The following is a 13,474-nucleotide window of genomic DNA, read 5'->3' as shown; positions in this document are numbered from 1 at the left end:
GTACCAACTGGTTTTGCTGCATTGATCGGAAAAACACGTCACTGACAAATTAATATAATTGAGCGTTATATATGAATATATAATGAGGACATTGACCCGGATATGAAGTGTTATAAAGGTGAATACATTAGTTGAGCATCTTTACCGTATCGTGTTGCTCATGTGAATTACGATTTTCGAAAGTGTCTGATAATATTTTATTGTAAGGTTGTTTACATGGAAATTTTAAGTCTGAGCGCCATCAGATGCAAATATCCCACCGTATATTCACGTGGTTCCTTAATTTATGTAATATTATTGTCTCGATTCCAACGTTATTTAAAGCGGAGGAGTCGCCACCTGCGCATGCGTCAGATAGCCGTGTCGCTGTTTACAGTTTACAAACAAGCGTCTACCCATGAGCCGTTGCGTTTTTAGCGTGTGTTGTAACCGTCGTTTGGGACTCAATTCCCGCGCGTGCGCAGGTGACGACCCTCCTGCTTTAACATTTTTCTAGTTGGCACGTCAAAATTAGCCGCGACACTAATTCATTCGCGACATTCGCGATGTGATTACAACACGCGTACTGTAAACACAAATGTTTGCAAATGTGAAAGTTCAACGTGTGGAAACTTCACTATAACATTTGACCACATTCCCTGTGATTTAATATTGAGACAATGCAATGCTTCAATGTGACATATTATGAGCTGTGTTCATTTCTATCAGCTTCCAGCTGCGATAACCGAGGATACGCGACATTCAGGACTAAACTGTGGCTCGCCGCCACATTGGAAGACACTTCACTGTGTGTATTATTCATATTCATTTATATTCGCCATCTCACGTAAAATAGTGTAATTTTTTACTCGCAGTATTTCAAACCAACGTCGACCTCTGTCTCCCTCCCCTTCCATAAACGAACGTTTGCCATACTCATGTTTTAACTATATATACAATTCCTCGGGGGGAGGGGGCACTCGTTATCTGTGCGATCTGGTGAGCACCGACCATTTGAGTAACTCAGTCAACAATCATGAATTGCGAATTTCAAAGATGCAATATAGATGAACAAATCTAGTTTGTATTACTACTGTTGGGTGTTGTACGCGGATGAATACACCGAATTGTGATTTAGATACGTTACTCCTGTATCACACGGCAGTGTGTTCTTTCGATGGGACAGTGAAATTCCTTTATACTGCACATGCGTAGTAGCGCTTTCCATTTGTCAACGAACCAATGCTGTACTGTGTGCGCCAGAAAATATATTTTGGGGTTACGGTAAATCGTAATCAATTTTATCCTCAAGTACATGCCGTATTTAACAAGTGTATTCACAAATACATATTGCCATCCATATTGCATCTTTGAAGTTTTGGAAAGTCACACATAGCTGGCAAAGAGCCGAAAGGCCCCGGTTTTCCCGTTAACGTTGTTAGCTAAAATATTTGTTTTCGCTGAAACCACAAATAGTTAAAGGTGGTTTTTGCATTGTTGTCCTACAGAGTTAAATAGAGCGAAGCAATAACGGTCGAAAATGTAAAGCGGGATTTAGGTCTTAATATGATGAAATATCCTGGGTAGTATGCATTTGACACATTTAAAGCGCCGTGGTCGTCGCGCAGCGCGTGTTCGAATTTCATGTAAATAAACAATGTATTTTACACGCGTTGTATACGTCGCTATGAGTCCCATATCGAACAGGACGCGGCACGACGACTGCCGCCCTTTAAGTGGAGGTTGACGCGATTTTTTAATAATTATAGGTTGCAATGGAATACACACTTACCGATCCGGGAATACATAGCGGTAATGGCAAAACTATAATGGGGGTTAACACTACTATTAGCGAGGAGCGGAATGTCAATAATTCAGCAACGATGTTCTTCTTTCCTGTAGTGCCTGCCATCTTGACGGAGTCGAACTGCAGATACCCATGCCCAGTTTTGTTTAGACGTGCGTTCTTGATAACTAGAGAGAACTGTCGAAAATAACCGTTTGTCATATTTACCTTTAAAGTGTGAGTGATGTGTATGTGTTTACTAGGTCATTGCACTGTGTTTATTTTATGTTTTATCAAGTTTGACTAGTGCCCTACGCTGTCACGTGCATGATGTATGTCCCGAATGACGTGGTGAAAAAGAGTCTGAACAGAATAAGGCATTGTGACAGCGATGCTGGTACGGACTTGCTCCAAGGCTCTGTACTTTTTATTATACTCTCCTGTTAGTAAAACGTATTCTGTTGCGTCTTCCATCGGTGAATTGAACGCATCAGAGGGAACGGTATATTACGGAATTCACAGCAAATCCGCCCCTTTTTGACAATTACAGTATAAGTTACTGTAAAATACTTCATTTTTGCTTGGATTTAATTTTCGCTATTATCGCTGAAGGAATGATTCAGTGAAAAATAAAATTCAGCGAATGTACCTTTCAGTGAAAATAAATTCCATACAAAACACCCAAAAAGTCTTTTCAGCGAAAATTAATTCCTGCTAAAATAAAGTATTTTACAGTAATGTCACCGTAATTAGAGCATATATTTGCGTATTCATATGTGACAAACACTCACGCCACTTTTTGTTAGAATTTTAGTTGAACCAAACAAATCAAAATGAAGGCCATCGTTTCTGATTGGAAAGTGGCTTTCTGTATAATTGCGTTCCAATTGTATTTCAATTGTTCAGAGACCCGTAGATGTCTTGGAAGCCGTCTCACGGCGGGAATTATATTGTAGAGGTCGTACAAACGATCTAGCTGTTATTAGGATGGTTTTTGCTCAACTCGGCTTTAACTCGGCTTTAACTCGGCTCTAACTCGGCTCTAACTCGGCTCTAACGCGGCTCTAACTCGGCTCTAACTCGGCTCTAACTCGGCTCTAACGCGGCTCTAACTCGGCTCTAACTCGGCTCTAACTCGGCTCTAACTCGGCTTGAAACAACATTAGGTTTTTGTTTTGAATAACTAAAAGTGAAATTGCGCCCACCGGACATTTGGGTGCGTTGGTTTTCCGACAGAGGGCGCAATTCATATGCCAACGCACTCTCTCCATCTGCCACACATGACTTTTCACGCTATGATTTGCCATATATCAATACGCAGGTGTTGTTCGGCCATTCAAGATGGCGGCCCATACCCAGTTGGCAAGGAAACTATTAAATCTTTCTCTTGCCATACACTTTCCATAACTTCCATCTGTTTTGGTTTCAATTTCACGTCAGAATTGTATTCATTCAGAATACGTTTTAAAGTTGCCGTGAACTCTGCCATATTTAAATATAGGTTTACCCTGCAATGACCATTGATTTGCATAAATGCATAACCAAGCTGTGGCTGAAGTGATTTGAAGAAGCACCCTCTTGCGTGAAGAGTGGTGCCAACGTCGTCAGGTCCCCTGTCCCAATTTTAACGCCGAGGGCGGATTTCTTAACCGCCCTCAGCGTTGAATATATAAATTGGGGAAGGGGGACCAGACAAGTTCCAACGTCGAGTAGTCATATTAATAACTGGGTCACCGTGAGTGGAAAGGAAGTGCGAAACTCGGTTTGACCCCCCCCCCCACAGTCTATGGGAAACTACTAATATATTATGTAACACTATAATATTCACACGGATTTGCCAGTAAATCGAAAAGTTATTTTGTAATTTTACATGTTGTACGCGCGGGGTTTCGATTTAGCGAGCATTTAAAGCGTTTTGAAGTCAATCGTCGATCGTCACGTATTTTACAGATATATTAAGTTGTTTCAGAGACCTGTTTACTAAATAATGATAAATGAAACTTAGACAATTTGTAAGAACAAACTGGTCCCAAATTGTGCAAATTTACGCTGCTAGTGTCTAGTTCGGAAGGAGTTCTACTCGTGATTTTATCGCGTTCAATCCCGGGCGTTCAATGACGTTCTATTTTCGAACTCCTTGAAACCGGAAATTACGCTAGTACTTTTGAACTTCAATCACAAATTTGATTATCGTTATTATGTGTTAGTTTCTGTTATTTACAAGCTTTATGACATTAACATTTCACCCACTAAACAATATTTCACTACAATACGCGATTAAAAAGCAACTTGAAATTATGGTGGAGAATGACCTGTGTCATATGGCGCCTTACTAGCCGATTTTGGCCAAAATAGCGCTCCGCCGCCTCTTTACACTAGTGTTTATACACGGAACTTGATACTTCTTTTTCCATTGCTGCCTAATTTTGCGCGGAATGGTAAAAGTACGAAAGCCGAGAAGTCGGAAGTAGGAAGGCCCCTCTCGGCTTTCGTATAAAAGCATGGTGAAACCTTCCATAGTAAAAGTGAATTGCATTCGTGGATCACTTTACTATAAGCATTGTTCTAGACATGGAAGGTCTAGGTAACCGTGTGTTACGCCAACGCCCCCCCCCCGTACACAGTGGCGCATTCTCGTTCAGCCTTTGTTTCTAATATGAGCCGTCACGAATACAAACATCAATAGACGAGTACATCAGGTGCTTAGTATGGGATCGAAAAAACGTTGTCAATGGGGTCCTTGAGACATTTCCTTATTTTCAGTGTTTAAACATCACTTTCATACAAATGTGTTGATATACTGTTTTCAGCAGGGGGTTAAAAACTCGCGGGTGGGACACTAAACTTGGGTATTTTCTATGTGACCCGTGAGCTGAAAACCGTAGCTCGAAGTACGCACCCCCTATATATATATAGTGGAAGGGTCCGACTATTTTCAAGGGGTGATTTTTGACAAGTAAGGCGAATGACCCACCTGTGTCATTGTTAGCCACACGCACTGACCCCCATCTTCATAATAGCCAGTCGGCCTGTAACATAAATTATAATCAATGTAGACGGAAATAAAAGTTTATCTGCTCACTGCGCAAAATGGCTAGCAGCTTGGACAAGAGATTTTCTTGGCTGGTGCCACTTTTGGTGTTAATTGTTTTCCCGATATGTGAGTCCAATTTGATACGATTGCGACCAGGCCAAGAGTACATCTACCAGTATGACGCGACAACGGAGTTAAAGATGGCTGGCGTCATCAAAACTAGCGCTAAGGTAAGATTATACGCTTTCTCTCGGGGTACCTATAAACTTTCAGTTGAGGAAGTACCGGCTCTTAGTGGATAAAGACGGGTGCGTTTGGCGCCTTAAATGAGTGCCGGTATATAAGCTACTTTACTAATGTTAGCGTTAAATAACATAGCTAGGCTGGAGTTTTAGAAGCCACTCTCAGCTTTAAATTCAAAAGTACATTTGCGTTGGTGTTTATTCATCAAAACTAGCGCCAAGCTAATACTACTACGCATTCCCCCGGGGTATCTGTAAACTTTCAGTTGAGGAAGTACTGGCTCCTGGTGGTTAAAGACGGATGCGTTCGATACGTACCTTAAATAAGTGCCAGTGTATAGACTACTTTACTTGTAAGCGTCAAATAACATTGCTGTGATTTTTAGAAAACACTCTCACCTCAAAATTCAAAAGTACATTTGCGTGTCGGTGAGTGGTCCTATAGAAAGACTTCTCGCCTCTGAAATTCTGAACACTTTATTTTTTTCGTCATTTCTGTAACACTAAAATGAGAATTCCAGTAAACATATGACAGCCAACGACACACGCAAATCGGGGGTGTTGAAACGCTAACAAGGCAAAAGCATTTTAAGTCGGGGATAATCCTATTAGCTTTTACACAGCATGCCCGGGGTGTTATGAGCGCGTCTGTCATATCAGCGGCGATACAGTGATATCATAGGTTCAATCATGGAACTACGGGGTTTGTAGTTCCATGGTTCAATAGAAGAGATCCTCTTCTCTAGAATTCAAAATATTAAATAGCCGCGTGTCATTTCACATATCGAAATACCAACACGGAAAGCTTAAATCAGCGTTGTTTGTTCAAGGAAGGATGTAATCACGTGACTATGTCAACTCCGAGCCGGCGGTTGTAACTGGTGCGATGTATTAGTAGAGAAGACAGGAGGCATGCCGTTAAACAGTGTAGCCTTTGTTTACTCTGTCTAGGGCACCTTCCAAAGCAGTTTCCAGTAAAAATTCATACTACAAACCTGGTGTGTGACACAATGATTAAAGGGTGGCAGTCGTCGTGCCGCGTCCTGTTCGATATGGGAGTACTCATAGCGACGTATACAACGCGTGTAAAATACATTGTTTATTTACATGAAATTCGAACACGTGCTGCGCGACGACCACCGCGCTTTAACGTGTCCACCTATCATCGGGGAGGTTGTGGGTTCGAATCTACGGTCGGCAGCACACTCAGAAGTGTGAAAAAGAGTGCGCTGTGTTACTTACCAGACCCGCGCGACAAACGTATTCGTTCTTTCGGATGGGAACGAAAAGATGTCTGTCGGTATTAATAACATATATAGAACAAAGTAAAATGTATCATTTGCAAAGCATACTGGTAAAGGATATGGCCTCAGCTGCCTCTGAAACACAATCTTCTCGAATTCAACTTCCAAAATCCACAAATTAGACAAAGTGAATATGCATAATATACTAGTATACGATACTTCCTCTTCCTTGATATTACGATGACATTTATAATTTAAAGTGACATTTTTTTTATACGTGCCTATCTCTAATTTTTTTAGACTTGTTTACGCCTGTACAATCTTCGGGACGAATCGGTTAAATCGGTGTCCGTTTTTTCGCCTACGGTACTTCGTCTTCGGATTTTAGGGTTCCATCATAAAGTATTAATTAACAATGCACCATCACGGAATAATTTGCGGCTCCATGTGTTAAATGCATCATGAAACATTTTGTAGCAAGGATCCTATGTTTGTTGATGAAGCAGGCCTGGGGCTGAAGTCAATTAAGCAAGGTTCTAGATTTTACCCAACATGCTTTACGAAATGTTATTTATTATCATATTATTAATATTCACAATTCACAGTTAATATATCAAATTCAGACTATTTATCACAACTAATAACTCTGGTGGATACGTACATTTTTTTATGTGCGAAAGGTTTCCCCCATATACAAAAAAGATACCCAAGCTTGTTTCTATGGAAACAATGACATGTTGATCTCCCCGTACCACTGAGCCCTACTCTGGCAGCCATTTTGGATTGGATATTGATCAAAATACAAAATATAAAAATCACCCGAGTGTACTTGTTCTTCCAACTCAGGAATGTCTGATTCCTGATTTCATTCACATAACAGTGACCGCTGTACCACGACCGGTGACTGTACGCAGTCATTACCCGACATTCTGCGAGGCACAGTCCCTCTATCTATAGAGGGACTGTGTGCGAGACCTACAAATACTAGACGGAAGTAGACTGATGTTTCTATGGATTGCAGCTATTGAAATAGACACAATTGAAAAAATTTGCAAATATAGGGTATGGTAATGCAATGATGATTCATACAAGTCAAATTTCAATTCCGCATAATGAGTTCACATTTTCGTATATAATATATTTCAATGTTTAGTGACGGGAAAATAGTCTGTGATTAGAGAAAGTGTTTGCTACACGGTAGGGTGTATATGTTCAAATTAGGTTACACATTGAAGGTAACACGGGAGCGCTTTTGTTGGTGATATTATACTGTTCAAAACCGTTATCATTGTTCAAACCAGGAAGAAAGCGACGCCACTGTGCACAAATATAAAAGCCACGTATAATGGCCTCTATTTAAAATCAATGTCGTGACAACTGCGAAACTTGCATTTCTGAGGGCATGACCATTTATTATTCCTGAGGGGGTCGGGCAAAACAGAGGGGGGGGGGGTCAGCATATTTTCCAAAGCCAGAAAAGGGGGGGGCAGTGACTTTTTATCAAGGCTGAAGGGAGCCGAATATTTTTCTCTTAAAGATTGAGACACATTTTTTTTTTATTTACGCCCTTTTTTATCTAATACAAAATATGTTTCAGGGTTTTTGTATGTAGAGTACGTCATTAAAAACATTTGTATTTAATCAGTAATACATGTGTACATTGTAATAAAAATGTTGCATGCTGGAATGTTAAAAAATGTTTCAAAATGTCCGTAAAATGTAGCGATAATAAAGTTCTTGGGAAAACCAAGTCCCGGAACCGAGTGAAGACGGATTTCTCTGAACGATCGTCATAGGCTGTTTTCGTTATCTTTCGTTTCAGTCCTGCACTTGAATCCATTTTACTGAAAAAATCCAGCAGCTTTTGTTTTGCCTTGATATCGGATATCATCGATTTACCAACACCATACTCGGTAGATAGATTGCTTGCGGTTTCGCCACGTTCTAGTCGATTTATAATTAACAACTTCGCGTCCAAATCAAGCACATCGCGTTGGCATTTCACTGGGGTAGCTATGCCAACGCAGATAAAAGACGCTAATAAAGTAAACAGGTGAAAGGTCGCTTCGTATTCGCTGTGTATAGATCGGCTAGCGGCTCGATGTTACCAGATTGCTCTGGGATTTTCGAATGGTAAACTGCTACAAGATGTCCCGATTTTATTGGATTCAGCAAAGTTTTTAACACCTAGAACGATTGACATAATAAATTGTTGTAAAAATCCAGGTTGGCTACTGTGATCATCGGACGTAAACACTTCGACGCTGTGAACCATCAAACGGCCCGCCGACTGTGGTCATTGGTTGCCGTTCACGGTCTGCTGATAAACCATCAAAGAGGCACACCAAGGGGTTGTCGTTTCGTCTCTCAAGAAGTTATTTTCTTTCTTTTTTTATTCCGAAGCGGATGTGATTTCTGATACTGGACATTAAAATTAAAAATCGGAAAAAAACATGGGATCGGCTCATGGCCGCGTTTCTTTGACGGCAGTGGAACCCCGTACAATTTTCCCGGGAAACGTATCCGAACTGCGGTGACTTACAACTTGGTAAAGTTAAGGATCTGACTGTAAACAGTGGAAAAGACATTTGATGAAGTTTGTGTTTTTAGGACATTTTTTTATTTACAGTGGAACACTGGTGTGGCGTAATAGGCTTGTCTGAATTTAGGAAATTATTGGATACTGTAATTCGTTTCATTGTTTGCGCTGACACTGTAAACAATGAACGTACACGTGAAAGACGTCGGATTACATGTTGATAAAAGCTTTATTGAAAGTGTTGCACCAGGAAATCACACAAGACGACTGTAGTATTTATTGTTCACAGTTGGCTTTTGTATTATACCATAGACCCTCAACAAAAATCCCTTTGTTGAGGGTCTACATCGTCCGCCTGCACGGTGTTGCTCCGTTCGGACATTCCTCCCTCTACAACACCGTGCGGTAATTCTATTCATAACCGTGTATGTCACGTGGTTGCGCGATAGAAAGTTTACCGACCAATAGAAAGCTTTGTTACAATGACTGCCAGTAAGCGCTTGGAGCTTTGCGTTTCCGATGTCTTTGCTTCATTTCTGCCAATATATGTTGCAGTGACGTCATGAGCTTTGAGATATAACACCTCGTCTTCTATAATACTCAGCAGTGGCGACAACACTATTACCACGCTCGATGGTCGAAAGGCCGGTAAACCATAATAACATAAGGATTTACTATTTACAGTGCGACAAAAAACGAACACATCAGACTCGGCACTAAGTATAGTTTGAATAGCTTTGGTCTGAATATCTGTGAGTTGCATCATGTATGGATGTCTTCGCTGTATTGCCTCGACATCCAAGCCAAAAAAGATTCCACTGTGCGCAGCGACATTCATTCTCAGGTCAGGCATTTTCACCGCCTGGCAGAAAACGGTATTTTGGGACAGTTGTTGACACCCCATGAACAGTGTAACAAGATTATCCCTACATATGCAACATATTTAAATTTGGTTGTTTAGGATTTCTTCAAATTTATGTTTGTGCTGTTTCCACGATTTTAGCTATTTTCACGGGCTCGCACAGAGCCCATAGAAATACATGGCAGAGTGGTGCGCGTCTCGTGACTTTGACCCGCCTTGAAGATTTTGAGAGCTTTCCAAGCGCGTTGTAGAAAGAAGCAATATGATTGGCTGTTGGTAAACTGATTCTAAACTGTGAGGGCATTGTCACATACACATAGTCCTAATGAAATACTTCAAGGTGATAGTGGAGTGCTTCGCCGGAACATTCACCTTGAAAATTCAAGATGAGGGTCTATGATTATACGGAACACAGCCAGACCTGCATACAAACTTTGGGGGACACACAGTAGGTTCGGATAACCGAACATTTCGGATAATCGACGTTCGGATAATCGACGTTCTACTGTACAAGAAATACTGTTATTGATCAAGAAAAATAACATATAACAAAATTAATATTAGTACAATAAAAATAACATTAGAATCCACTTATTAGTGTAAAAATGTTGTTCTAAATTCCATGGCATCAACTAAAAATTCTTTCATAAGTTTGTCTATGGTGTAACATATTTCTTTGTTATAACCTTGAGTGGTATCTCCCAGAAGGAAGCATAATAAGTCTTCGTTATTCAGTTGCTGGAAGTTATCAGACAAATTTGTTTCTTTCATCTTCAATAACATTTCTTTTATTTCACACATTAAGTTGTCCGTTTTTATTTTAAAACATGGACATTGCAAAATAAAATGTTCGAGAGTTTTTTCGTCTTCTTCACAACATGGACAAATTATGTCATCTTCATTATTATTTCCCCATTTTCTTTTTTCATATGCTAACCCAAGAGTACATGATCTTGCTCTGAATTTTAACTGTGCTCCTTTTAAATATGTAACCTCTATGTTGTTCAGGTTCTTGGTTTAGCTCATTTAATTTGGTAAAAGTAACTTTTGTCCACCTGGATTCATTCATTTCATTTAGTCTCCTATAATATTTTAACTTCATTATATCTAATCTATTTTTCATTGTATTCAACCCAAGATCACCAAGAACAGCTTCATTTGCAGTGTTTCGCTGACTTTTCAGTATAAATTTTCCAACTGTTCTTTGCAGTTTTTCCAAACTCTCCATATCATATAAACTAGTAGGCGTTACTATTTCACCAGCATATTCTAATGAAGGGCGTATTACATTATTCCATAGTGATAACCCATAATCTACCCTATTAATGTTTCCATGATTTCCAAGGGTTGCTTTCATTACTGGGAATAGCTTGTTGAATTTTTCACTTAGTTTTACACAGTGAGTATGGTCAGACAGGTTTCTGGTGAAATATAGAGGGGCGGGGGAGGGTTGCAAATTTTTCATTTTTTATAAAGGTAAACGTTGCGTTATTTCATTTTTCTTTTACAAAATTAATAAAGGGGGGGTCCATTGATTTTTTTGAAAAAGCACCGAGAATTGCCCGATCCCCCTTAGGAATAATAAATGGTCATTCCTAAATACGGCCAACCAAAATTCGATGCGAAGAAAGTTCGCCTCATAATACGACAGGATATTTTACTTTTTTTTCTGTCCAACTTTATGCATGTTCTATGACGACAACTCAAAACATCCGTTTCCACTGTGTTCCAAAGTTAAACATGGAGCATTTCGATTTCCTAAGTTTATAGTTGTGCTGATCGTATTTCGAAGCAGGATTCGAAACCGCTTTGCATGTCCAGATTTGATGTTGTTTATTTATGGGTAAAAAAAAAGAAGAAAAAACTAAACTAAACAGTCAGGTTCCGTTGCGTACACTTAAATCAGATTTGGACCAAATGCATATGCGACGTCACTTCCTCGTGTGTAACCTGAGGAGACCTGTTTGTACCTGCAGACGTGCTTGATTTGAGATTGGTTAGTATATGGTTAGTGTGGATATGTCCGGATTGGACAGCTGTTAGACTTGCTTGCAGTCTGTTTCGATTCCAATGAAAAATTTCGCGGTCACATGACTTTCACCTCGTTTACGCAATTTATATTTATTTTTCAAGAATTTTTCTTTGGAATCGCAACGGACTGCAAGCAAGTCTAACAGCTGGTCTAAAAACTGTGCAACGCTTGTGTACGGTATCATGTAGGTTTCACTGCGAAAGCGTTTACAGATTAAAGCAGGTCAGATTTCAACTCACGGGGCGTGTTGATAATAACACATTGTTCAAGTTTACAATTTACAAAAAAGTAAATAGATAAAATAAAACAAACTAAGCTAATACATTACAGAGAATAAACAATATTAAGATTAAATTATAATACTACAATAGATAGAAAACAAAATGCAAAACTTAAACTGTGAAAGAAGATTGTCACTGGCGTTGCTGTCTTATTTCAAAACACTTTTTTAGGTACCTTGCTACATGGAGTGTTAGACCACTGTTGTTTAGCAAGGCTATGAATTGTGTCTTTGGTGGCAAATTTTTAAAGTATTGGATTTTGGTTTTCTGCCATTTCAAATAGGACATTTCTTTCGGGGGCATATCTTTGGCATGACATCATTAGGTATATACTCATCTTCTACTTCGTTTTGATCACAAAGGTTGCATAATCTATTAGCAAGGGGTATTCCTTTGTGTCTGCCAGTCTCAACTTTCAAGTTATGGTCACTGAGGCGGAATTTAGTTAAATTTTCGCGCATCTCAATATTTTCCAAGTTGATATGAATGATGTTTGTATATTTTTGTTAATTTGTCCTCATTGCTTTGCTGTTAGAATTTCATTGCTGTCGACCAGGTTGGACTGGTTAATGTTATTCAAAAGGGAATATATATTAGTGTACCATTTACTATTAATTTCTTTATTTTTTTGGAAAGCTAATTTTAATAATGGATTTGACGAGTTCTTTACACGATTGAAATATTTTATCACTGATTTGTTTTTCGATAAAAGTCTCCAATGGGTAACGTCCAAGTTCACCGTATAAACCCATTGTTGTGGTGTTTTTGGATGTCCCTAAGAGAAAACGAAGATAATTTATATGTACATCATCAATTGGTGATTTTGGTGTAATTTCATCTCCCCATACATCACTACCATATGTGAGAATTGGTCTGATTAGTTTATCAAACAGAGAAAGTGTCAATGATATACTTGGGTTTTTACCAGTTTTTACCTTTGAAGAAAATAAGGCCTTTAAAGCTTTTCTTTTTATGTTTTTTAGGCCTTCCTTGAATTTCCCATTAGCACTTACTATTAATCCTAGGTGATTAGTTGATTTTACAGTATTTAATTTACAAAATTCAAAGAAGAAAATATCATTCTCTAGAAGTCTGTTTGATCTGTTAAAGATCATAATTTTTCATAATTTCCGTGTTAACAGTTAGATGCCATTTGTTAGCGTATATTGATAAATTATCAAGGCAAGTTTGTAATCCTGATTTTGTTTCAGAATATATTACAAGATCGCCAGCATACATTATACAGTTAATAGGTGTATTTTGCAGTTTGGGTGGGTCACATCTAGGTTTATTAAGAACATCAGGTAGATCGTTTATGAAAATATTGAATAGGGTTGGGTTTAAGTTACAGCCCTGTTTTACTCCCACCCTTGAAGTGAAGTGTTCAGTTAATCCTTCTTTGCTTTTAACTTTATATTTTACCTTACTATACATATTTTTGATAATTTTATAGATTTTGTTCGATATTCCAAGCT

At 39.0% G+C, this 13,474-nt stretch overlaps 1 protein-coding gene across 1 annotated transcript in view; it reads left to right on the top strand.

Moving 5' to 3' along the window:
- The first annotated feature begins 4,820 nt into the window (after nucleotides 1-4,820).
- The window catches only part of LOC100377080 (uncharacterized), an 84,618-nt gene continuing 75,964 nt past the window's right edge, over nucleotides 4,821-13,474 (top strand). Inside the window, exon 1 of the mRNA XM_085490911.1 lies at nucleotides 4,821-5,029. Within this exon, the coding sequence (XP_085347037.1) occupies nucleotides 4,856-5,029 (174 nt within the window). The 5' untranslated portion in view covers nucleotides 4,821-4,855. The remainder of the gene's footprint in view (nucleotides 5,030-13,474) is intronic.

The sequence above is a fragment of the Saccoglossus kowalevskii genome, chromosome 16 (genome assembly GCF_978046115.1).
Source record: "Saccoglossus kowalevskii chromosome 16, keSacKowa6.1, whole genome shotgun sequence".
Lineage (NCBI taxonomy): Eukaryota > Metazoa > Hemichordata > Enteropneusta > Harrimaniidae > Saccoglossus > Saccoglossus kowalevskii.
This window is presented reverse-complemented; position numbering and strand designations above follow the sequence as displayed.